Source organism: Anoplophora glabripennis, unplaced genomic scaffold, assembly GCF_000390285.2.
Source record: "Anoplophora glabripennis isolate ALB-LARVAE unplaced genomic scaffold, Agla_2.0 scaffold82, whole genome shotgun sequence".
In the NCBI taxonomy this organism is placed as follows: domain Eukaryota; kingdom Metazoa; phylum Arthropoda; class Insecta; order Coleoptera; family Cerambycidae; genus Anoplophora; species Anoplophora glabripennis.
This window is the reverse complement of record NW_019416227.1, coordinates 1392450-1418808: the sequence shown is the minus strand read 5'-3', so window position 1 is coordinate 1418808 and position 26359 is coordinate 1392450. Positions and strand designations below refer to the sequence as shown.

General features: G+C 35.4%; 2 protein-coding genes across 2 annotated transcripts; one reads left to right on the top strand and one right to left on the bottom strand.

The window, feature by feature from the left end:
- Positions 1-2802: 2802 nt before the first annotated feature.
- On the bottom strand, positions 2803-15250 carry LOC108903489 (PAN2-PAN3 deadenylation complex catalytic subunit PAN2). Its single transcript, XM_018705699.2, has 19 exons — positions 15053-15250; positions 14831-14989; positions 14401-14579; positions 14209-14329; positions 13914-14110; positions 13637-13857; positions 13259-13541; positions 12881-12977; positions 12283-12519; positions 11513-11761; positions 11300-11459; positions 10978-11105; positions 10748-10927; positions 9882-10226; positions 9519-9824; positions 8609-8832; positions 8038-8259; positions 3616-3725; positions 2803-3533 (listed from the first exon to the last, which is right to left on the bottom strand). The coding sequence occupies exons 1-19, from the start codon at positions 15071-15073 to the stop codon at positions 3367-3369; spliced, it is 3606 nt and encodes a 1201-aa protein (XP_018561215.1). The 5' UTR covers positions 15074-15250; the 3' UTR covers positions 2803-3366.
- A 670-nt stretch (positions 15251-15920) lies between these two features.
- Positions 15921-20003, top strand: LOC108903420 (GTP-binding protein 128up). Its single transcript, XM_018705590.2, has 7 exons — positions 15921-16086; positions 16143-16439; positions 16493-16732; positions 16788-16956; positions 17022-17151; positions 17763-17885; positions 19786-20003. Exons 1-7 carry the CDS (start codon positions 16045-16047, stop codon positions 19886-19888), a joined length of 1104 nt encoding a protein of 367 aa, XP_018561106.1. The 5' UTR covers positions 15921-16044; the 3' UTR covers positions 19889-20003.
- The last annotated feature ends 6356 nt before the right edge of the window (positions 20004-26359 follow it).

Sequence of the window (26359 nt, the reverse complement as noted above, 5' to 3'; positions counted from 1 at the left end):
TTATCATGCTGTTAAAAAATGTTGACGATTTTATTAATTTTAAGGATCAAAAAATGACATTGAAAAAGTTGCACTTTTTTTGGTTATGTTTTTTTCAAATAACTATTTCAATTTTTATTTTATGAAAATAACTTTTAGCTGACGCACCAAGCGCTTGCACGCTTCAGTTTATTGCTCAATTACTAATACTAAAAATCAATTAAACACATCCTATTTTTTGTTTGAAAATATAAGTATTCAAAATTAACCTCCATCAAGCGCATCGCTGTAAAAAGTTAATTGTGTCCTCAATTTTTTTTTTAATAAAAAAATTATCTCGGCTCTTCGGAAGGTCGTAGAAAAACAATTTTTTTTAAATTCGTGAAAAAATGTCATCAGTTTCTTTAAAAGTTATTTTTATAAAATAAAAATTGAAATAGTTATTTGAAAAAAACAACCAAAAAAAATGCAACTTTTTCAGTCATTTTTTGATCCTTAAAGTTAATAAAATCGTCAACATTTTTTAACAGCATGATAATATAACTCTTTACGAAGAAAATAAACCGAAAATCGTTACTGTAGGGCTATCCGCTGAGAAGATCTAGCCAATTTTCGAGAGCGCCTTTTTTTCAAAAAATCGATATATCTCGAAAAATAATTAATATTTTTAAATTTTTCAAAAGTGATTTTTTTTGGCTTGCCGCGGGCTATGCTTGCAGTAAATAGCAAGTATGGGAACGTAAATGTAAACGAGTTATAGAAGAAGAGAAAAGAGAAGATTTTTAACGGTTTTTTCGATATATCTCGAAAAGTAACAAATCAATCGATACTTACAAAAAATCAGTCGATAGATCTTTTTAAAGCCTACAACTTTCTCATTTATAATTTTTCAATCGCTGCTATACTTTTTTAGTTATTTTAGAAAAACCGTTTTTTGCAACTTTGCGATTTTTTTTAACCATGTTCGCCATTTTGGATCGAGTTTAAAGAATAAGAAAATCAATTTAAAATTTAATTTCCTATACGGTCATATTTTTTTTGTCCAGGTAATAATTTCTGTAAGCATTTCTCTATAATGCTTAGACTATTAAAATCTGAAATGAAGATAACACAGACTTTTTAAGATATGTATAATAAGGAACCAATAAATGAATTACATCCCAAAGGCTCTGTTGTCATAACTAAAATATCGTTGGGATATCAGAGTGGTATCTTTTTTAATATTTTTAGAACGTCCGGTCCTTAGTGAAATTTTTTCAGACATTAGCGATATTATCTGAATCCGTAACACTATACTTATACAATGGTGATTCACAACTTATCCAAAAAAAATTGGGAATAGATACTTCATGAAAAATGCAGTCAATATTGTAAAAAAAAATTAGTAAAATCTTTATAGTTTCCGAGAAAAAAATTATTGAAGCTGTAGTATTTAAAACCTTTACATAGCTGAGCTACTGTCTAGCGTCATTTGTGTTGTGCGCTGTACGCAATTCGCTTTCTCTCCACATTGGCCTAGGCAATTCCGAATACTGCAATTCGATGTTAGTATTTACGTTTTTGCGATAGTGTTTACATTAGTTTTTCAAATGTCAAAAATGGCTTACGTGTATAGCAACTCGATCAGAGTTGATGTATATGGTTCTAATTTATGGCGAAGCAAGACAACATTTGTGTCAGTTCGAAGAAACTGGGTACGACGGGCACAAATGTATTTACACGTTGGCGGACAAAATTTTGAACAGTTGTTGTAATATCAGGTATATCAAATTATTTTATTATTTAATTAATAATAAAATAAAATAAAGCAGTTGAATTTGGCGACATATATCTTCCAATTTTTTGTCCGTTAATTTATTATTACACTTTGCCGCCATGCAGACTGCATGCTTTGGCTTGCGCAAGGTCAGGTTTTTGCAATGGAGCAGTTTCGAATGTCGTGCAGAAGTGAATTTTTAAATCATTTTGGAACTGCTCCGATTTTTTTTTTACAAAATTGTGATGTCTCTTTTGGTGAGATGCTGAAGTTATTTTACGTTTAAGAAGCGACAAATGATAATATTTTTTGTTTTACAATCTTTGCTGCCGATATTTATTTTTAATCTGATTGTAACAGAACTATTTGATTTGTGAATATAACTACACCATAACATCAAATATTTTCAGGTTTCAAAGTTTCAAAACACCAAAAATTAGGTTGGTGCGTTAGGGAAAAAAAGGTAAGTAATCTTGACTGACAAACAATACTACAATATTTTTATCAAATTGAACATAAGGTTTATAAAACAATGAAAGCACTTTTGATGTCATTGGAGCGACTTATGGATCTTTTTGTGAGGTTAGAAAAAGACAAAAAGATTTCTCGTTGCATTGTGTCCTTTCCTTTTGCTGGATGATTTTATCTGTAAATGTGAAATAATGCTTTTAATACAATTAGTCTCTTTCAAACTGTTATAAATATAAAAAGCCTATACTCTATCTGTAATTGATGTGTAGTAGTTCAATCGTATCTGTAACTAGGATCGTTACAAGAATAGTTTAAGAATTGCATAATTTAGGATTCTGTACATGTTACTCGTTAATCGTAGCTTATAAAATTTAAATTTACAGAAAAACGCAGAATGGAAACTATTAATTATGACGTTTCGTGTTACCTTGTCCGTCCGTCCTCGTCTTTCTAGGCTATTGACCCCCCTCAAAGCGTCGAATCATACATACCCGTAGAGGCTGATCGAAGAGTTTGCGCCTTCCACTTACGCTACTCCAGAAGATTCAGTTACGAGATGGTGAAACGAGCGTATTAAACTGAATAAAACACACCTATATTTTACATATAAAATTTATTCCTTTATTTTGTTGCATAGAAAAAATAATTTTGTAGATCAGATTCGACGAATGGCAAAAATACAGTGTGGAATGGATAAAATACATAAATGCACGTTTCGGGACAATTACAAAATAAAACCAGTTAAAAAATTGATGCGCTAACGTCTCGCACAGCACGTTTCGGAGCGCCGCTGACACAAGTTTGCCTGTCGCTGTAAACGTATCGAGTTCCAACGTTCTCGCTCCTCCCATTTAAAATGCTATACGAGAATAGCGCCTGCGGTTTGGCAAAGTAGTACCACGAGGAGGCACGCCCCCCCGTGGTTCTAGTAAATTGTATTTTCATTAAACTCGGCAGTCATGTACAGGGTGCTCTATTAACTCTCTTTCTGTGATCAACTCTTATTGGGCGAATACCGGAAGCATCATCCACGAAGAGAGCCGTGGATCGCCCTGTACGCGACACTGGTCGAACTGTAGTCACTTCGTTAAGGCCTTACTATAAGTTTTTTAATTAATATCATCACCGTTTCTATTCGCTAACATTATATCTAAAGGGGGTTAGTCCTCGGGAACCTTCCAGTTCAGCAATTTCCCCGTCTCGTACAGTTCGGCCAGGGCGTCCCCCACCTTGCTCTGGGCCTCGAGTTGTTTGTACTTTTTGTACAGCTGGAGGGCGGCCCTCGCGTCCTCCACGGAGTCGTGCGTTTCCGACTGAATCTTTATTCCTAAAAAAAATTACAAGGGAGAAAGTCATTCGACAACCATCGCAAGTGCGAGTTTTTTCGCTTTCGGCAGAGGACGACTCACCCAAGAAGTGCCAGGCGAGGAAACGCAGGGAAACCATTCTATGATGAGGTAAATGGAACAATTGCACTGTGTCGGCCACTTGCTCTGGAGGAACTACTAAATTAATCACCCTGAAAAGTCAAGATAATCTTAAAATCCCATTTTATAACAAGTTTTATAATTTAATAATAATAAAAATTACATTAATTTTTTGTTTTGACAGTTACGGCGAGAAAACGAAAACAGTAATAGCTAAAACGCCCTTGCAAATGTTTTTCTCTAAATAATGATTTTTATCTTTGAATAATTTCCTACAAAAATTATACTCCATTCGATTTAAAGTTTGAATGTTAAAAAAACTATTATAGACCGATCAAAAAAACTCATTTAGAGGGAAAAAAAAGAAAATTGTTACCTGGACTTTTATAAATGGAAATGGTAAAGGGGCTTATGATAAAAGAAAAAAAAAATAAATGCGTGAACAGGAGCGGCGGAGGGTTGATTTGGGGGGTTGAAAAGTTATGAAAACTTGTATAATTGGGATTTCTGGCGAAAGTTGACGTCAAACAAAAAAGTATCTAATACAAAAGTTGTAGATCATGCAAAAATCTACAACTTTTGTAGAGGTCACATTTTAACATAACCTCAAAATTTCCGAGAAAAATGCGAAAAACAGGTTCTTTTCTGATTTTTCGTTTTTTATTTCTCATTTCCTCAAAAATAATTTAATTTTGGCGAAACTTGGTGAAAGTATACCTTTATCTATCTTAAATAATCTCAAATTTTTTTAGATAAAAAATCAAGAAGTTTCTGAGATATTCATTTTTTTTTGGCCTGAAACACTTTTTTTTTCAAAGAAAAATCATCAAACAGAATTCTGCCGGTAATAATTTTTTCGTTTTGACATACATTTTTTGGTGAAATAAAAAAATTTGTAATCACAGCTCAAAAACATGATCAAAAATGCAAAAAGTAAAAAATGACTTACAACAATGAATTTTTCAGTTATTGTTGATAATTTTTTTAAATTTAAAAAAAAATCAAAAACTGATTATACCATTCAATTCTACGGGAACAAATAAATAAAAAACTGTCTCATTGTTTGACCCAAAACTATTTTTATACAGTATTGCTATAAACGTAAGTTGAATAGTGAATAAATAAAATAAATAATAATTTTTTTTCCGTAGGATCGATTAGTGTACTTATGTACTTATTTTTTTTAAAGTTTGATGAATTCATAGATAAGTATACAGTGTGTCCAAGATAAGGATGGGATAGCATTAGGATCTAGGAAACGGTAAAAGATACGGGGTGGCTCAGATTAGAAAAAAGTTGTGTTTTTTTATACCTAACAATATGCTGTTTAGAAAGTTTTAAAATTCCGGGTAGTTCCAGAGATATCCGGAAAAAACATTTTTTCTGGCTTTATTTGAAAACGAATTTTAAAATAAATTACATATTTACCCACTTTTTTCGCTCTATGCAATAGCGTCAACATTTTTGCAATCAGACGTTTCGTCTTCGAGGGGCCATCATCGGGTTAATTTTTTTAAATACGTTGCTGCTATTTTTATGACAAAACCTAATGTCATTTTTAATTTTGAATTAAAGCTAAAAAGTTTTTAGCTTGTTTTAGCTATAATTTAAAATTTTTCCTGAGTACGGCTCTGAACGCTTTCAAAATATCTATTGGATGAAGTCATAACAGTATAAAAGTCAATATAGCACAAAATATCATATCAACAATTTTTTACTACTGTTAGCAATACCAGTGGCGGCTCGCCGGATGACGCAAGTGACGCACCGCTTCACCTAAAATTTCCGTTTGGTTGTGCAATTTAAAATTATTTTTAATTTTGTATAAATTTTAAAATTTACGTATAATTCTATATATTGAAAATTATAAATTTTTAACACGCAGAAATAAACAGAATAGTTACGCGGTGACCGCCTTTTAAAAAACCATTGCCTTCATTGAGCGCGAACATCAACCTCGTACCATACAACGTATAGCATAAGCAGGTGACGTTGATCGAAATCAGTTTGTATTTCGCTTCACTTCGTAGCGTTGTTTACGGCGGTTGTCATGGCAACGAGGCGGCCAACATGTGGGTAAACTACGGGGCGTGGAGGAACGAGTGACGCGGAAATTGAAGCAGCATCGCCAATCGCCATCGCGCTCGCCTTTACTTTTAACAGTTTATACGATACGTCATAGAAAAAGGATTATATCCTTTTTCTATGCGATACGTCGCCCAGTGCACGATTATAACAGATCCTTGTTAATATTTGTTTTGTATCAATAATTCAATAATTGTAGAAATGTTTTCTATGGATGATCCAGTATGTATTTTATTGGAAACACCATTTTCCAGATGAAAAATTGAGGAAAAAAAGGATTTTTTAAATTACGAGAGACTTGTGCCTTATTCTCTCGATGTTGAAAAAAGGGGGGAAGTCAAAAGATTAAATTCCGAAACTTCCGAACGTACATTAATGGTATTCGGAATATAAGTGGTTGTGTGGAAGTGTTTATTTAAAAAAACTTTTCTGTATGCCGTGTTTAATTGTGTTTCTATTTTTTATAAAATCTAAATGAAACATTCGGTAATATTGCAAATGCAACTAAAAATTTCCAGATACATTTAAAGCCGTTTGACCTTGAAAATTTGAAAATTTTCGCCTGCGGCGCTTTTTTTCTTTTTAGCTAATCAATGAATATGCTTCACCTATTCTCAATGTCACGAGCCGCCACTGAGCAATACTAATTAGAAATAATAAAATATTTCATAAAATCGTCTTATTTTTTTATTAGGTACACCTTTTTTAAATTATGGATTAAAAAAATTGTTGGATATTTTGTGCTGTATTGACTTTTATACTGTTATGACTTCATCCAATAGATATTTTGAAAGCGTTCAGAGCCGTACTCAGGAAAAATTTTTAATGATAGCTAAAAACCTTTTTAAGCGATTACAATAGTAATACCATCTAGTACAGAATTAAAAACGACTAGATTGTGTCATAAAAATAGCAGCGACATATTTAAATAAATTAATATGATGATGGCCCGTCAAAGACGAAATGTGGGATTGCAAAAATGTTGACGCCATTGGATAGAGCGAAAAAAGTGGCAATATAAATATGCAATTTATTTAAAATTCGTTTTCAAATAAAGCCAGAAAAAAAATTAAACGATTTTGCAAAATTTCGGATTTCGCGCCAACAGTAGACTTTGCAGTTAATTCTTTCTATTGCTGAAATCTAGAATCAATCATCCAGAGATAATTTATCATTTGTGCATTCGTAATTCGACTTAGATGTTTATAGCAGTACTGTAAAAAAATAATGTTTTGGGTCAAACAATGAGTTTTTTTTATTTTTTTCCGTAGAATTGAATGGTGTAATCAGTTTTTGAATGTTTTTTAATTTAAACAAATTATCAACGATAACTGAAAAATTCATTGTTGCGTCATTTTTTACTTTTTTGCATATTTGAGCATGTTTTTGAGCTGTGATTACAATTTTTTTTATTTCACCAAAAAGTATATGTCAAAACGAAAAAAATGATTACTGGCAGAACTCTGTACGATGATTTTTTTAAGTAGAATTTTTCTTTGAAAAAAAAGTGTTTCAGGCCGAAAAAATGAATATCTCAGAAACTTCTTGATTTTTTTATCTAAAAAAATTTGAGGTTATTTAAGATAGACAAAGGTATACTTTCACCAAGTTTTGTCAAAATTAAATTATTTTTGCGGAAATGAGAAATAAAAAACGAAAAATCAGAAAAAACCTGTCTCGCAATTTTCTCGGAAATTTTGAAGTTATGTTAAAAAGTGACCTCTAAAAAGTTGTAGATTTTTGCATGATCTACAACTTTTGTATTGGATACTTTTTGTTTTAACGTCAACTTTCGCCAGAAATCCCAATGATACAACTTTTCATAACTTTCCAACCCCCCAAATCAACCCTCCGCCGCCCCTGCTCACGCATTTATTTCTTTTTTCGTTTATCATAAGCCCCTTTAAAAATTTTTTTTTCTCCAAGTGTAATTTGGTTGGACTATTAGTAGACATTTGAACATTTTTAACTGAATTTGAAACAAACGTTCAAGTAAAAAATCTCGAGCGCGACGAGAGCGACGTTCACGCGCATGCGCGGGCCCGGCGCTCTTTCTCTCGCGTGCCGGCCGTTCATTTATGTTAACTTTTACTACTGCTAGCGCATTTATTACATGAACTTTTTGGAAATAAAAGTTTAACCCTTTCTTTAATTGTCTCAAAAATCCCGGTCCGATAGGTCCAACAGTTAATTAACAATAAAAAAAAGCTATCTTGGGAACAAAGAGTGATAGGCGGTAATTTAAAAAAAAAAATTTCATATCAACGTGAAGCTTCCTTTCCGAGACAAGTCATGGCCCTACAGATGACCCATACTCACCTAAAATCGTTCTTAAGTCCGTGTCCCACAAAAATAACGCCGCTGTCCTGTAAAAATCTTAATTTAGTGTAAGTCGACTTAAGAGTAGTTAAATGCTTCGAACTGAAATTGGCGTCTAAGTCCCCTGGTTTAATACCCGAGAATTTGGTTAGATAATCGACGACCTGTTCTTGGGTGGAGATGTAGTCGTCTATGAACGGCGTCCCCTCCATATGCCCGTGCCTATGCAACAGATTGTACAGTAGGTAAGACAAGTGTGTCGTTCGTAAGTCATAGCGGGACAAAATAAACTGTTCAATTCTCGATTCTAGGTTAACTCCGGAAGAAAAAAACACTAATCAAATTTTTTTATAGACGAGAAGATACCCCAATTTTCATATTAAAATATATAAAACACAAACATATAGTCAAGATTTAAAAGCACCTCGTGATCTGCGGTTCCAGGCTATAATAATAAAAAAAAATTGATTTGCTGACATTCTGAAAAAAATTACAATCCGGCAACATTGTACCATTTCGCACAGTCAAAAATAAACTTTACGTGATAATATATGAAATTTTTTTTTTTTACCCTCTTATACAAGTAATCCTTGCCACCGACATCTGCGACGGTTTGATGGTGGACATTTTCCCGTCGCTTCTCAACTCGGCCTCCTCCTGGTTTAAAGTGACAAACTCGGCGTCCATCGCCACCAAATCGCCAGACTTCAAAATCTCATTTTCTGACAGGGGCGTGAAGGTAATGCCCCTCGTACCGCCGCTCCTTGCGATGCAGGCGTCTTCGGTGAACACCTCCTAGTTGCGGCAATGTAAATTATTTTTATTTTCTTGTCGTTGGACGTCCATAAATAAAATTCCTCCACATCATAATTCAGTACGTTTCAAGAATTTTTTTTTCCCATCGAATTTAAAGAGATTCAGGGTCTGTGCTCTCAAAACTTAAAATTTAGTTTAGTTTAGTTTAATTCTAAAAATTTTATTGTGAGTAACTACTTATAGTTTGTTTTTTGGTTCAAAATAACTTGCAAAATCGTAAAAAAAATTTTTGTAAAATCCTTATGGTTTCCAAGAAAAAAATTATTGAAGGTGTAATACTTTCAACCATTACATAGCTGGACAACTGTAGTCTCTAGCTTCATTCGTAATATGCATGAAGAGCCACGTGGCCTTAGCGACTCCAAATACTGAAATCTGATTTTACAATCATCGTTGCCATAGTGTTTACAATAGTTTTTTAGTAGTTAGTGTCAAAAATGGCTTGCGTGTGTAGCAACTCGGAGTTGACAGACTTGAAGTATTTCTGTTATGGTGAAACAAGACAGCATTTGTGTTAGTTCGTACGTCATTTTAATAAATTTTAACGTATACGTGGAAGAATTTTATTTATGACCGCTGTCCCAGGTAATAATAATAATAAAAATAATAGACAGTTTTAGAAAAGATTAGTCGGTTTGTAAGATTTTGTAGAAAAAGTCACTTACCCTCGACATCGGATGGCGGACCGCGCTGTTTGCGTCCAAAATCTCCGGGGATGAATAGTACAGGACGCACGGCACTTTCCAGTCCAAACTGAACCAGACGGCTTCTTGAGCCGGCACCGGACTGATGCTGAAATCGTTAAAAAGGTACCATTTGTGGTCTGCCTTATCTCTACTCTGTAAATATGGATCAGGTACTTTTATTAAAGCCACTAGGTTACGTCTGTCGGGGGAGGATTGGTCGTTTATGTAGCACACGACAGAGGACAGCTCGTACTTCTTCGTCTCCACACTGACGTTCCTTTCTCCCTGGAAAACGTCAAATCTAAAGGAAAAAAAAAACATTGGCCCGAACAATATGCCAACCTGCTTTTCCTTATCTTCCAACTTTCTAACTTTCAACGATTCGTCCCTCAGCGCCATCTCGATCTCGTGGGGCAGCCAATTATTGCTACAATATAGGTTGTTGGTCGGCACCGTTGGTGGGTTGTTATCGAAGCTGTGCCTGAATCGGCAGCCGGGTCTCGAGCAGTTGTCCCCGTATCGACACGGTTTCGACGAGGTTATGGAAGAGGCCATCGACGGTGAGCTGTTTATGTCTAACGCTAGTTTCGTCGCTTTGGCCACCATTTTATCCATCTGGGTCTGCCAGAACTGCTTATGTTGGAAGTTGTGCAGGCCGGTGTTAATTGCTAGGAGTTTCGGCAGGGACTGATGGAAAACGTAAAAAAATAAGGGAATCGAAACTCGATAACGGAGATACACGAAAAGATATAAATGAATATTTGATTATTAGTGGCAATAACATTTATTTTAAGTTTATTTATTATTATTATTATTATTATCATTATAAATCAATTACTTTACTTTTTTTTATCAATTAATTTTTATTAATTTTTCCCTAGATCATCTATAACAATGCACATTTGCACCTTTCACTGTGTATGCACAGTAATGGCCGATACTGTTCTACTCTAAATGCTCCCTCGATTGTTTGTTGTTGCATCTTAAGAGGGCTCTATACCAAACAGGCAACCAGCAATACATTTTTATAGATTTTATTACACGGTTTATCTAAATATGAATCAACGCACAAATTAACAGATTTTCCTCCGTTTTAACGCAGATTTTTTATAAAATGGACTTAGTTTGAAACTCAAATAACTTTTTATTGTAAACAAATTTGTAATTTGTCGCTTTTGCAGAAGCTTTCACCTTCACCGAGAACTGACCTGTAGGATTCGACTCTGGGCGGTGGGGGTAAATCTCGAGCACCTCTCGCACCACGCGGGCGTCGTCTGCTGCGGGCACAGCGACCGTTTTAAGATGTCACAAAAGCTCCATTCCTCCCTCTCCGGCTCGCTCGTGGGATACACCAGGTTGCACGCCAGCAGAAGCGATTCCTTCCTCACCTGCAAAACAACAGTTTGACGTCCCTTCGCGACTACGATTAGAGACGTACCTCGCAGGAACACTTCAAGCAACAGTTCATCTGCAACTGCTTCGTCCCGAACAGCTGGCTGATCTCGGAGTAGTCTTCGCGTTTCTCGTTCTCCAATTTCGTGTCTACGTCTACGACTTCAGGGCGGTCTGTCAAAGCGACGCACGTTAATTTGGCAAGCGATTAATTTATGAGTTTGTGGAACTTATCGATTTATGTCGATTTAAAGCAACTGACTTAATTTTGTTATTTATTTGATTAACGATCTACGAACTCATTTCTCGACGACAAGTGAGTAAAAGTTGAATAAATTTGCCCGATCTGCTGGGAGCAATTACTTTACCTGACGCTACCCTCCTCTCCCTGCTCCTATCACCCGATATGCTGGGAAAATCGATTTCCTTGTAAATGAAAGGCTTCTTGTTGGCCCGCCTCTCGTCGTGCCTCTTCTTCGTCTCCACCAGCTCCACGTGCATCTGGTGCAGCATGAACCTGTTCCAACTCTGGAAATCGACACAGTGTGACAGGCCGTCACCCTTTGACGCCGAGAACGTACCTGGATCAAGGCAGAAAGGTCGATTTTCAGCTTGGCCTCGGGGTGCAGATCGCTCAGGATTAAACCTAAGGCGGACGCCTCGGGCACCGTCCGGAAGGCCCTCAGAAAATTTCCAGGCTGACAGGGCTGGTTCTGATACGGATTGCCCAACATATGGAACAGGAAGCCCAGCTCGCACGACAGGCAGAACTCCTTCGAGCACAAGTGCGACAGCAAGGCGGCCCTGAGGGGTTCGGTGAAATACAACACCTGTAAATGATCTACTTGCAATATTGAGGCAAATCTTAGAGGAATCTCTTAAATGTTAAACCAAACATTTTCTTATTACTTATAGGTCAGGAAATCCATCTGATATCGTCTTCTTGCAACAACATCGTTTTCTCCTGACAAAAAGTAGGTTCTAACCATATCAAAAACAAATTGCCACATGAATTCAATGGAACAGGAATAGAGTACTTCAGTACTACTTTTAGTTTGTTTTTCGTTTTCAGTTTTTTTTCGATATTTTGAAAAAGCAGGTATACGAATCAAGAAAGAGATGGTTAGAGCCTACTTTTCCTCAGGAGAAAACGGGGCATAAAAATAACTAAAAAAAGATCCAAAAAAAATCTGTTTCTTTGACGAAATTTTATTCATTATCGGAAAGGTCGTTTTTCACCAAATCTTGAAAATTTATAAGCAACTAGCAATTTACTCGCTTCATCACTGGAATAAATCGTGACGGTTCCACCAACGTTCAAAAACGAGTGGCCAAAGGAGTTTTCACTTACCTGTATCATGGCGTTACAATAGGAATTGGGTAACGTCGCCTCCAACCCGGAGAAACTGGTTTTGTTGTAGTGATCGAACTGGAATTCATCGCTGCCCAGCTTGCTGTACCTGACGTCTATTTTACGGTATCTCTTCGGTATGGCGATGAAACTGTTGCTCTCCTCTTGACGCTTGGGACTCTTGACGGTGCGGTTTGAATGCACCCTGTGACCGTTCCGTGTAAAATCGTATATGACCTAAAAGGGAAAGCGAATAAAGAAGAGGGAAAAAAGCGTATTTGTCGAGTAAAATGTTCCGATCGGACTGAATGACTTACGTTACTACATTTCCTCACTGAAAGGTATGGCAAATAAAAACCTAAAATTAACGCAAAACATTTATTCTATCGTATAAAAAAACTAGATCACAATTCTTCCCGACAGCCTGAACTTTATCACGTAATCGTTTGGATTCACACAAGTCAATAAATATAAATAAATCAAGACAATAAATACTGGAAAACTTAACAAAACTTATCTCGTAATTGACAGAGAGAGAGCGTAAGGTTGTGTACGGAATCTAACAGAAATAAACGGTTTGTAACTTATCGAGTCTCACTTGATTTCTCCGAGATGTTTTGGGGTTCGGGGCGTACCCAATAGGCCCCTGCATCTTCATGGTGTGTAGGATCTCCGGGTCGATAGCGGGCGGCTTTCTACAACATCAAAATAGTGACGGTTTTTCACTTAACAAAATAAGCGACATGTCGCATTCAAAAATAACCATGAAAATATTTAAGTCCCATCAAATAGTTGATTTCGTGTAACAAAATGTTTATAAAAGTAAAAAAATGTCATCAACAAAGAAACAAAATATCCCGTGTAATTTTTAAGGTACAAAACTCATTTTAGTTTAATAAAATAGCAAAAGGGTAACAAAATCCTAAAAAAATTTTTTGCAACCACATTTAAAAATGGTGATAGTAAAAATACTCACCGATAAACTTTCTCCATGAAGTGCGGCGGCCAATCAGATGCGAGAGGCACCTCAGGCGGCACGACAGGCATCGGGACTACAGACAGCGGATAGTTGGCATCCTCGATACTGAAGCTGGGGTACTGGTGAACACGCGCTACGGATTCCGCAAACTCGATAGACCTGGAGAAGGTGTTGAATGTGGGGTGATCGGAGGTGGCGAAAAAGTGGATGTGGCCGGAACTGTCGCCGAAGGCCATCGCTTGGCTGTTGGAGGATATATCGAAGGTCAGACACAGCGCTCCTAAGAAATATTAAATATTAACGTTGCCATTGGGGTGTAAATTGTTTATTAGCATCTCGAGATATCAAATTGTGATACCTTCGTTAGTTCCATACCTGGATTGTTCATTTGAAGGAGGCACAATCTGGGTTCTGCCAGGGCGATAGTGTCAAGAAGCTGCACCTGACCTATCGCAGACACAACGGCTAGTCTTGACGAAATAGACGGGATGAATTTTAAGAAGAACGGATCGAGAACCGTCTGCATTGGTGACACCGCCCTCATCATTCTCAGGTCGTACACCATCAGGAATCTGTCGACTGTCAACGAGTTGTGCCTATACGAAAAAAAAGGACAAATATCACAATGTCACGCTCTTTCCCCTTCATTTACCTGTTGCTGAAGCCGCACGTCACTAGTAGGTTCCCCTGAACGTCAAAATCGCTTAAACTGCCTGTGTGCGTATCGATGCTATGTTCGGTATTCAAAGTGTTGGGATCCCGAAAATCGATGTGACCCAATGGATTCCCTGCACATATAAATCTGCTGTGGGGTCGCAACATGACACAACCCGCTTCGCCAGCCTCCACCTACAGTTAATTACAAAAGTCAACCAATATGCGTCCCAAATCGATATGTATTCTCATATTAATTGCCTCTCTAGCCAAAAAAAAATTAAAAAACTCACCAGCATGGTTTCCTTACAAAGATCTAAATTGTAATCAATCAACTTGTCTTGTTGGCCTCCAAGCAAAATTCTACTGGATGTTAGTTGTAACATACAATGCATTTCGTTCATGTTCACAGACCTAAAATGAAGATTGATGTCTAATAAACCAACAGAAAGATCTTAATAGTACATAAATTATTAAATACTTACGTGTGTGTATAAATAGGAATACCCCTTCTCATTTGGTATCTTAAAGTGCTACTCGTTAGTGCTAAAATTCCATCGTCGATGCATAAAATCTGTCTCACATCTTCATTTGCATGTATTTGAAATGAGGTGTACCTATCCATGCCACCATTACCAGTTAAATAGTAGGAAGTAATGTGACCCTAAAAAATTGCAATAACCATCTTAATTAAGAATTAAAGCTGTTGAATAAGATTTCGAAAATCCAACTTATTTTTTCTTTTAACTTTGTTAAAACTTACATCTACATCGGACAGATACTTTTACTTTGCTGACAGAATCAAGGATTACAAATATTTGCTTCAAAACAGATCACAAATGTGTAATTTCTAAATTTTAATATTTTCTTATTAATTATTTACATTGAATTGCTATAGGAATAAAATAAACTTACTCCTTGATTGCCCATCCATAGTAACTCTTCAACCTTGTCAAATGTTAAAGCCGATACTCCAAATCTATGGGCCCCATCTGCCAATATATAATTAGTTTGGACGTATTCTGCATCGATTCCCATTAGGCCTGAGTTTTCTGGTGGGGCCACAACGGCCAACTGAAAGTTTCGTTAAGAAAAAAAACAGTCACATTTAACCTAAAATTTAGAAATATATCTTACCCCAGTGTTGTCGAAATACATGACTACGTGGTTGTTACAAAATTTAAACAGAAAAAAACATTCTTTTACTTATATTTCCTATTAAAAAGAAAGATCAGGCATCTTGAGCTATTTAAAAAAAAGGAAAAGTGACAGCTACGTGCTGCTCGCTGTCATTTTTTCTCAATTTCCAATCGAATCTATTACAAAAAATCTAGACTGCGTCATCATATGGTATAGCGGTTTTCGAAACTGTGTTCGATTGTCGTTCGGAATAAAGGAATCAGATTTTAATCATATGTTCTGATTTGATCCTTTCTACCCGACACAATAGTAGGATAAATCAGCTGTTTAAAAGTAACTTTAAAATGTATCCAGTTTATTGGTTCGTTCAGTGTTAAGGGCATGTTTAGTATGGTTAAGGGCAATATACATGCCCGTTTTAATAAAGTTATAAAAATGGATGTTTTGTTCTCTGACATTTATGTTCGTTCCGTTTGGAAATGTTACCCATAATCAGATGTTTCAAACAGCTGCTCATCCGTTTGATGCAGTCTGATGTCAGATTATAAATAGCATTCGCATTCGATTCGGTACTAACCTCTCTAGATGCTTTACAAATGTATCTCTATATCTGTAGTTGGGATATTCTGTAACTGAACTAATAAAAGGTGAAAGATAGGCAACCCATTTTGCACACTAGGTGTAAAACTATTTGCATGTAAGTACTATGCAAAAATTTTATATTTTACTATGATATATGATTAGTACTTATCTTTACAGTTAAAGATAAAAATGCACGAATTAAAATACAGCTTAAAATTTAAGAAAGTTTTAAATAATTTTTAATAGCTGCACAAATTAATTATTTTATATTTAACTTTTAAATTTCCCACAATTTCTGCTGTCAAGGCACCGGCCATAGCGTGGCAGGCAACATATTTTCAATACTTTTTGGTTATAAGACGGTTATTCCGTATTTCTGAATACAACTCCTCTATTTTTTCAGCATCATGAGTACAATATTAGAAAAAATTGCAGCCATCGAGGCCGAGGTAAGAGATAAATAGTCATTTAAGAAATATACATAACCTTAAATTATAATTTCTAGATGGCAAGAACTCAGAAAAACAAAGCCACAGCTGGTCACTTAGGGTTGCTCAAAGCTAGATTGGCCAAACTAAGACGAGAACTTATCACACCTAAAGGAGGTGGCGGTGGCACCGGAGAAGGTTTTGACGTTGCGAAGACAGGAGATGCTCGAGTGGGCTTCGTAGGATTTCCCTCCGTTGGGAAGTCTACGCTGCTGAGTAATTTAGCTGGCGTTTATTCTGAAGTGGCAGCATATGAATTCACAACTCTCACAACTGTGCCTGGTTGTATTAAATACAAAGGTGCCAAAATTCAAGTAAGCGATGTATTTTTTCTCTACTTTTTATTATCTAACAATCACTTTCGTAGTTACTGGATTTGCCTGGAATTATTGAAGGTGCTAAAGATGGGAAAGGTCGAGGTAGACAAGTAATAGCAGTTGCGAGAACTTGTAGTTTGATTTTTTTGTGCTTGGACGTTTTGAAGCCCCTGAATCATAAAAAACTTATCGAACACGAATTGGAAGGTTTCGGATTAAGGTTAAATAAACAACCGCCCAATATTTATTTCAAGAAAAAAGACAAGGGCGGCATTAACTTGAACTGTATGGTGAGTTTACAGATTTTTCTATTTTTTTAAGAGTGATACCTATATTTTTCTACAGGTGCCTCAGTCGGAATTGGATTCAGACATGGTGAAAACCATCCTATCCGAATATAAGATACATAACGCTGACGTTACCTTAAAATATGACGCGACAAGTGATGACCTTATAGATGTTATTGAAGGAAATCGGATTTACGTACCGTGCATATACATCTTAAACAAAATCGGTTAGTTGAAAATGTTTTCATTAAATAGAAGTTTATTGTGAATCAATACTTTTTTTTTATCGTAGATCAAATCAGTATTGAAGAACTGGACGTTATTTATAAAATACCTCATTGTGTACCGATTTCTGCACATCACCGATGGAATTTCGATGATCTGTTGGAAAAAATGTGGGAATATTTGAAATTAGTACGAATGTAAGTTAATTTTCACTATACAGGATGTTCGAAAACTCCTCTGTTGTACTTGAAGGGCAACTTGCTTAGATAAAATTAAAAAGATAAATATATCAAGTTACCTTGGTACAATTTCGTTTCTTTAAAATATTTTTTACGTCTAATTTTGTCCCTTAAAAAAATATGTCAACAGAGTAACTTTATTTCCTAAAAAAGTTATGGACTTCCAAATAATTTAGTTCCAAACTTTTTTTTTTATGTAATTTTCAAAAATAATAAAACAAAACTATTTATTACTTGCCAAAAATATTGACAAAAAAACAAGACTATTTTAAGGTGTTCTCGGCACCACTATATTTTAAGTACAAAATTATCTTATACTCATATTTGAGTACCTGAAAAATCCTATACCAAATTAATTTCATCGATATACTTTAAAAAGTGGTTACATTAAAAAAATTAGACAAAACAAATTATTTGAGGACCTTTAACTTTTTAAAGAAGCAACCTTGCACTGAAGTGACTCAATCTATATGAGATCATTTTGTCCCAAAGTAGCTGACCTTGAAGTATGGCGGGAGAGTTTATGAACACCCCGTACATAGTTAGGCATTTAACATTATTATTTCCAGTTACACGAAACCTAAGGGGCAGTTACCCGACTATAATTCTCCCATAGTTTTACATTCAGAACATACAACGGTTGAGGATTTTTGTAACAAACTACATAGAAGCATCGCCAAGGAATTTAAATAGTAAGCTAATTATTATTTTTATAAAAATTATTGGATTGCGATAACATTTTATAATATGAAAAAAATCTGTTCACAAATTAAAAGTCCAGGACGTGTGTTGTTTATACAGGGTGTAACTTTAAATGGGGGTCATATTTATACAAAGTGTCTCGAAATTAATGGGACACACAGCAAGAGTGGATTCCTAATGACAAATAGTGTTAATGCTTGTAAAAATACAGGTGTCAAAGCTGAAATTTAGAATTCAAAATTGTTAAAATTTTTAGAAATTTCTCGGTGAATTGCTTTGAAAATTTAGATTTGGAGGTTTGGATTCATCGGTTTGACGAAATTCGCTACAGCAAACTAAAAAAAAACTTAATTTCAACGAAGAGGTTCAAAATTAGTTCCTTGAACGTCTAGGCCGCATCCTAATAGTAAATAAAAATGTCTTCTAACTTTTTCTAATAATAAAATTGCCAATGCCGGCTATGAATAAGCTTGGTAAGTTTTTATATCTTCATTTTCAAACCTCCTTAAATATTCAAATTTTTGGCATTAATTAAAAACAAAAACAAATCGATAAATAATTCGAGAATAATTCACAGAATTAGATTTCGCATTGCAAGAAAGTATATCTCAATAATACGAAATTGGCTGCATTTTTTCATAACACCTTATCCTTCTTAACAAGTTTGTTTTTTTGCTTGCCGAGTGCCTTGATGTCATATCACATAAATGGATTGATATTACGTAGTGCGCCTAAACTAGATCGTTGTGAGGTGATTAATACTGAAATTCACAAACTAAACACAGTGCTTTAAGAAAATAGAAACAAAAATACTTTTTTTATTAACTTGAAATGATTCTAAACCATTATAGCTTTATTGGTATTTTTATTTATTTTATTATTTACGTTCTTTAAACCGGCAAAAATTATTATTTTAAACCAAAAATTAGTAGTAGATGGGTAGTAATATACAATGATATTTTTAAAACATTGTAAAAAATTGTACGAGAATCACTAAAATTGGTACACAGGGGTTTTATGACATGTGGAATCTCACAGTGCCACGCTTTTTGGCGAGAAACCCCCTTAAGACAATTTTTCGTGGGCCCCCTTGTCTTTGGAACCAGAAAAATTTGGTCGCGAGTTTGATTCTTTTAAAAATAATTAGTTTGCTAGAAAGCCATTGAATTTAGAAACGTTTTTGTCTCTTGATATTTGTTTTGTAAAACACAACGTTTTTGAGGTAAATGACGAATCACAAATATGCATTCGATTACATTTTGACATTTTTCTCGAAAACATTGCGTTATGAAAAAAGTATCGAGAGACAAAAAAGTTTCTAAATTCAATGGCTTGCTAGTGGACTGATAATAATTTTTAAGAAATTTAAATATGCCACCAAATTTTTTTGGCTCCAAAGACCAGGCGGCCTACGAAAAAGTGTCCCGTGAAAAAACGTAGCACCATCAGATTCCACATGTCATAAGAACCCTGTGTACCAAATTTAGTGATTCTCGTACAACAGGGTTCTATGATATAAAAAAATATATTAATCTTAGGGGTGGATTTCAGGGGGCTGTAACTCCGAAAGAGGGGGCCACTTGGCAAAAATAAAAAATACGGGTCCCCTAAATTTGTCCTAAGGATCTGTGACCAAATTTTTTTGCATGAATTTTGGGACACCCTCTGCAACTGAATTCGAGAACTGCCCAGTGACGGTGTAGACAAGAGTTTAAGTGCAATTTAAAGAAATTAAAAATTAAAACTACTATTTATTTAATTTAAAAAATAATAATTTCAGATTCGTATTCTGGGAAACACTTACCTAAAAAAAACTCCTCATTCAAAGTTACGTTCAACTAGAACAAAAGTAATCGCAACCAATTTTACTGAAATCCTCTTATTTTTCAGCGCCCTCGTGTGGGGCTCCTCAGTGAAACATCAACCCCAGAAAGTCGGTTTGGAGCACGTCCTCTGCGACGAAGACGTGGTTCAGATCGTAAAGAAAGTTTGAGACTTTTTTCAACAACGACTTTATTGCAGAAACAACTTTATATGTCAGGTTTAAACGGAAGATATTTATGATATAGGCATTGTTGCTTATTTCTAAGAATAAAGTGTCAAATTAGGGCCTAATTTTTTTCTTAAACATCGACAATAAATTAAATAAAAAAACTAAAAGTAACGCACAAATTACAAACTCAACAAACTTAATTTACTCCTAATTCAGCGAGTATAGAAACTTGTTCATGACGTACTCCTTGTCGTTAGGGGGAAATATTTCTATTTCTCCAGAACTTGGAGGAAAACCGTACGCCTGTTCCGGATAATGCGCCCGTGCGGGAACCATGAAACTTCGATTGAGATTCGAACTTTGCTGACATGCAAAATCATTACAATATCCAAAATCTTGGCCTTGCAAGTCCCAGTTCTGCGAAAAAGATCTTCTAGGATGAAACGAACGGTTCATGTCGTTTCTTTCAGGGTAAACTGGTTCGGGCAGTCTGCAATTTTGAGTTAAATTCATGTTTCCTCTCATCGGATTAGGTTTTTCTTCAAACGGGAAGGAAATGTTGAAATTTTTAATTTCCTCGAATTTGCTCGGATGAACGACGGGTTTGTTGGGGCCGCAGTTAAACACGAAACTTGTCGGATCCTTTGAACGCTCTCCCTGACAGAATGTAGACGAGCGTCTTTGAAGAAAACGCGCATTCTCTTCCCCGTAATTTTGCATAAAATTCTGATCTTTCCGTTCGTTCCCGAGGTTGTTTTCTTTGTTCATAGCCTCCTCGAAGCTTCTTCGTTGGACTACAGTCGCACTTCGAGTAGCGACAGGTTGCCTCTGCATGCTGCGTCGGCTGAGATCCTGCAACGACATCATTTCCGAATACTTCTGAGGTACGTTTTCAACTTGTGGATTGTTACAAATCCTTTCACTTCCCCCTATAGGAGGCAGTTGGTATCGAAAGCCGTCCATCCTTGCATGATTTTTCTGGAAGTACTGAGAGTTCTGTCTTTGCGGGTAGAAATCTTTGTCAAAAAAATGCGACTGGTTCGGATCGAGTGACAATTTCTGTTCGACGTTTGAGTACGACGGAATATTTTCGGTCGTCTGATACGTCCTGCCGTAAACATTCCCATCAAACTGATTTCTTTGCGGTATTTTTGGGTAATTGCAGTAGTTGTAACGCGCATGACTAGGGGTCGTAGCATAAGTTTCTGCGAAAAATTTCTGATGTGTCGCTTGAGAATTCTGCGCAAAGTTCTGGTACCTCCCTGGGTACGAATAGTTTGGTGCGGGCGTGTTTCTGTAATCTCGTTGCGAGTACATCTGTGGATACATTTCACCGAAATACCGTGTAGGGTTCGTCTCATAACTTCTATTTAAGTCATTCTGGGGGACGTATCCGACGTCGGCATACGAAATTGGGTTATTTTGTGACAAATTAATCCCCTCGTGAAAGTCGTCATCAAAATCCGTGATGTCCTGCAGTGGATTTGAAACGTTCTCTCTATCAGGACAAATTTGTGGTGAACCGAACCCATTTGGAAAGGGATTCGCCTCAAACTCAGTCTTGGGCACCTTACTTGGCACGGGTTCTTTGTTGGTGCTGAAATTTTCCTTATTTTCTTCATCGTTTTTATTGGACTGTTGCGGCGTCCCTTGTATTTTATGTTTTTGCGCTTGAATGGGGTGCGACAGCAGCTGCGAGTAGTAGTTAAGGGCCGGAGAGGGAAACGTTTTCTTAAATTTCGGGGTGGACTTGTGTTGGTTAGTTTGTAACCCCAACGTCTCCAGAAATGAGGTGGAACATATATCGAACGGTTCTTCGATCTCTTGTTTTTTTTTCGACAGCTCGTAGTCTTTGTCTCGAAGAGGAAAATAAGTGCTGCAATTGTTCGCTAGTGCTTGAACCGAACTGCTTTGATTTTGTTTGGGCGTTCTTTGTATGTTCAGTGCTAAATTCGTGTTGGTTCTGGAGGAAGTGGATGTTTCGAAGGTTTCATTGTTGCTGAAAGAAATTTTTAATTTAATATGCTTGTCGCCGATAAAAGTGCACCACACGGTAGATTTTCAGTTATGTTACTCGGATTTTTCTGTATGTTTACACAAAAATCAATTTAGAACGATGGTGTTTGTTTAATTCTTCCTTATCTCAACATTGTACAAAAATAAAGAATAAGTAATATCATATCTGTAATAGGCAACTTGCATGAAAATTTAATTCTTTTCTATAACCGTCAACAATTAGCAGTGGTCAAAGAGAACTAGGTCGAGAACGCACTTTGACGTCATTTAGTGCGACCGAGAAGACAATCTGCTTTAGATCAGTCAAATTGTCAAAAATGCCTCGTTTTTTTGCCAAAATTTGGTTCAGTAAACAAAGATACGTAAAAAACCGCCAAAGTTCGCAAAAAAAAACTTTTTCATTTAAAAAAAACTAAACATTTTAGAAAAAAATGTTTTAGAGAAAAAGTTATATCTTTTTATCGTTGAAATTTAATCAGAATGACATTATTGCCATTCGAAAGCTGACATTTTACAATTTCCATGCAAATGAGACGAAACTGGATGCGAGTTGCCTGGAAATTTCAAAATATGTTTATAAAATATAAAAACGTAATAATTCGTGTTGTATTTTTGTCTATTTCGGTATAATTCCGTCTCATTCATTTATTTTTCCTAATATTACGTTCCAAAATGCATTTCAAATAAAAAAATAATCTCAAACGTAATTTCGCAGTTTGCGATTTTGAAAAACTTGATGGGGACTGTTTAGAAAAAATATATCACTGTTCGTTTGGCATCTTTTTACTTATGTTAGAAAAACCTAATAACATGGATTTAAAAATATTTAAATATCTTGAATGTTGGGGAAAAATTGTTTCTCTAAAGATTTACGTTGATTAAACTCAAAATAATTCAAAGGCAAAATGGAAAAAAATATGCTAAGATTCGGAATAGAACTATGTACATTAGATTAGAACTGAAACATTAGAAGCCAATGAGAAATTTTGAATATATTTTTGAAATTTGAAAAAATTCCATTTTTATAAACGCCATGAAATTTAACATCACTAATTTTTTGTCAATTTTATTACGAAAGTTTTTATAAAGAAAATTGGATTTTTTGAAACGTTAACTGTGTTTTTGGCGCAAGGTGTTATTTAATTTAAATTTTTCCTTTTCAGTGTGACAAAAATATCCAAACATATAAAAAAAGATAAGTATTACGTTACACTTACGTTTCATTAAGAGTATCCGTATCTGTACAATCCTTAGAAACGGGCATATTTTGGAAGCGGATCTTCGGGGAAAACTTCCCACCCGGCGAAAAGACCAAAGGAGACCTCCAGGTGATGCTCTTCTGGATGTTCTCTTTGCCTCTCTCCTTGGAAGGGTTCTCAGTGTCGCACTCATATTCCATATTGAATATATTATCTTCCTTTTTCTCCCTCTGCAAGATTTTCGTAACAGTGCGATACTGATCCTCTGTCGAATCTGGAAGGTCCTCCATCTCAGTGTTGTGGCTGAACTTTTTCTTGTTGGGGAATTTAAATTGCTCCAGGGTTTGCCTGTTCCTTTCATCTTCTTCCTAAAATTGAAAGAAATCAGTACTTACCCTTCAGATTTCGTGTTCACAAAGAGAAAACTTGTTACCTTTTGAAAGTGTCTCAAAATTTCGTAAAAGTTCGGCATTATATATCTATTTTTTAATTGAATTTGATGGGATTATTAAAAAGATACGCTTTTATTGCTCAACAATGCATCTACAAGCCCAGGGCAATTTTGACAATCTGCAGATTGTTATTCTTTTGTTCAAGGTGTCTTGATTTATTTGATTGTTTTTAGAGTTTGCTTGAGAGACAATCGCGGACAATTTTTGAAGTAAGTCTTGGAAGACTCAATGCAGATAAATATTACTTATATACAGGGTGTTTTTTTTATTTGAGGCTACTATGATTTTTTAGGTGTAAACCTCAGAAATAGTGTGTGGGCAATTTTTTTATACAAAATTTAGTTATTCTACACCACTTTGCTTAACCTACTGTGATTTTTTCTTAATTATTAAAGATTAATTATTGTGTGAGAAAAATTGTAAATTTTTTACACAGAAAAAAATGTATGAATACAAAATGAATTACATAATAGGCTTAATTAAAAATAAATTAAAATATCAGTTTTTCAAGCGATATCAGTGGGATCTTGGCTATCTTAAGAGATATAAGATCAGTCAAATTATTACAAAGTTACGGAATTTTGATGACGGATAACTTGGCGAAGGCAAAGAGCAATTTTCTGTTTTTGAAGAAAAACTAAAAATTTTGATTTTCCTTTTTACTATTTTTATAAAAAACAAAGAGGTGAATCACAATATGCATTTGATCACATTTTGACATTTTTCTCGAAAACATTGGGTTTTACGAAAAAGTATAAAGAGACCAAAAGTTTCTAAATTTAATGGCTTCCTAGTGGACAGATAATTTTTAAGAAATTTAAATATACAACCAAATTTTTTTGGCTCCAAAGACAAGGGGGCCCATGAAAAATTGTCTTAAGGGGGTTCCCCACCAAAAAACGTAGCACCATCAGATTCCACATGTCATAAAACCCCTGTGTACCGAATTTAGTGATTCTCGTACAACAGGGTTCTAAGATATAAAAAAAGATTATTTTTAGGGGTAGATTTCAGGGGGCTGTAACTCCGAAAGAGGGGGCCACTTGGCAAAAAGAAAAAATACGGGTCCCCTAAATTTGTCTTAAGAATCTGTGACCAAATTTTGTTGCATGAATTTCGGAACACCTTGTATCATGGTTGTATATTTTGTTTTTAAAAAAAAATGTTTGTGAAAGCAAATAATTTAATATTTCGTCGAGTCGAAAAAGTGAAAATAAGACAAACAAAACAAACAAGATATGTATCAAAAGCTGAAGCAATAATCAATAATGATAAATGAAATACACAAAAATAAATATGTAGTCTGTTGATGGCTGCTAGCGATGAAAAACATTTAAATTCAGAGTTAGATGCACTATCTCCCTTCACATGCATTGTAGGTTGCCTACAATTCATGTATTTGTAATATATTATTACGGTAGCGGTGTACACAAGTATTAAAGTGCATTTTAAAAAACTAATTACAGCACGACTATTAATTTGATTAAAAAAAAAAAATCAGATTCGTATTCAGGGGAACACGTACTATTACCCCTAAAAAACTGACCCCCCAATTAAAATTAATTTTGTAAGCTTTGTTATAAAAAAAAAACAAATTAAATCGCTAAAAAAGACGGATTTTAAGAATTATTTGACTTGATAAAGATCACGAATAGTATTAAAAAAATTAATTAATTTCTGTGACAAATTGCTACGAGTATTCTTAGAAAAGGAAATCAATTTTTGATAAAATCGCTGTTTTAAGAAAAGTAAATCCTTTTCTAAAAAAACTGCTGTCTTATGAAAAGTATTTCTTACGTATAGAGATTCCTCAAATTTCATCGTGCGGTCCGCATCATCCGATTTCCTTTTATTTCTTCCGGTTAACTTTGCGGGCTGATTATTTCCACCATCATTCTGTAAACCTTCCATCTTGTACTTTTCCGACAAAAAACATAAAGATGGCGCCTTGGCCACCCTCTCTTCCATGTTCATCATCCAGTCGGATTTGGTAAAATCATCATCGCTATGTTTCGCTTCCTTAACGTTTTCATCAGCATCGTCCTTAGAAGCGACTTTTTCCCCCTCTCTGCCAGTTTCTTTCGAATTGCAGCCTTTGTCATTGTCTTCCTCCGAAAATAACGACGCTTCGCTCGCATTGAAGTCGTTATCCATCACCAGTTCATCGGTTTCTCTCGCATCGTTGGTCGATTCGTGCGCTTTTACGGTCCCAACATCATTTTCAAAAGTAGAAGCCGCGACTTGTAAATCTTTCTCAACTGTGTCCAATTTGTTTCCCGTTTCAGAGTGATCCACCGATGCAGAACTCCGTTCCTCGACGTCTTTAATTTTTTTTGTTTCGGCAGAGCTCTTCGTCACCTCTTGCTTCGCCTTTGTCTCCTTTTTCGCTGGAACCTATATTTTTGTTTCAAACCCCGTCACACTTACAAAAATCAAACTCACCGCGACCTTTTTCGTACTCTTCATGTACATATCCAGGAACATCTGCATGTAAGTGGTACCCTTGTCCGATGTTTTGGAGTTGTTGGTTTTCTTGTTCGATTTTCTGACGTCACTGTCCTTCATTTCCACTTTCGAGTTGCAATCGATGCCAACTGAAAACGAGAAAAGCTTATTTTTTTGTGCACCTTCTCGAGTCGATCCCTATCTTACCCCAGCTGTCGCTTACGAAATGTGCAAATATTTCCTCAGAATTCGTGTTTACGTCTATGATTTTCTTCATCGTCGTGTGTTCTATCATGTAGGAGTGCCTGAAAGTGTAAGTTTTCTGTAAAAGTGTGGCTAAATTGAAGGAGAGACAAATA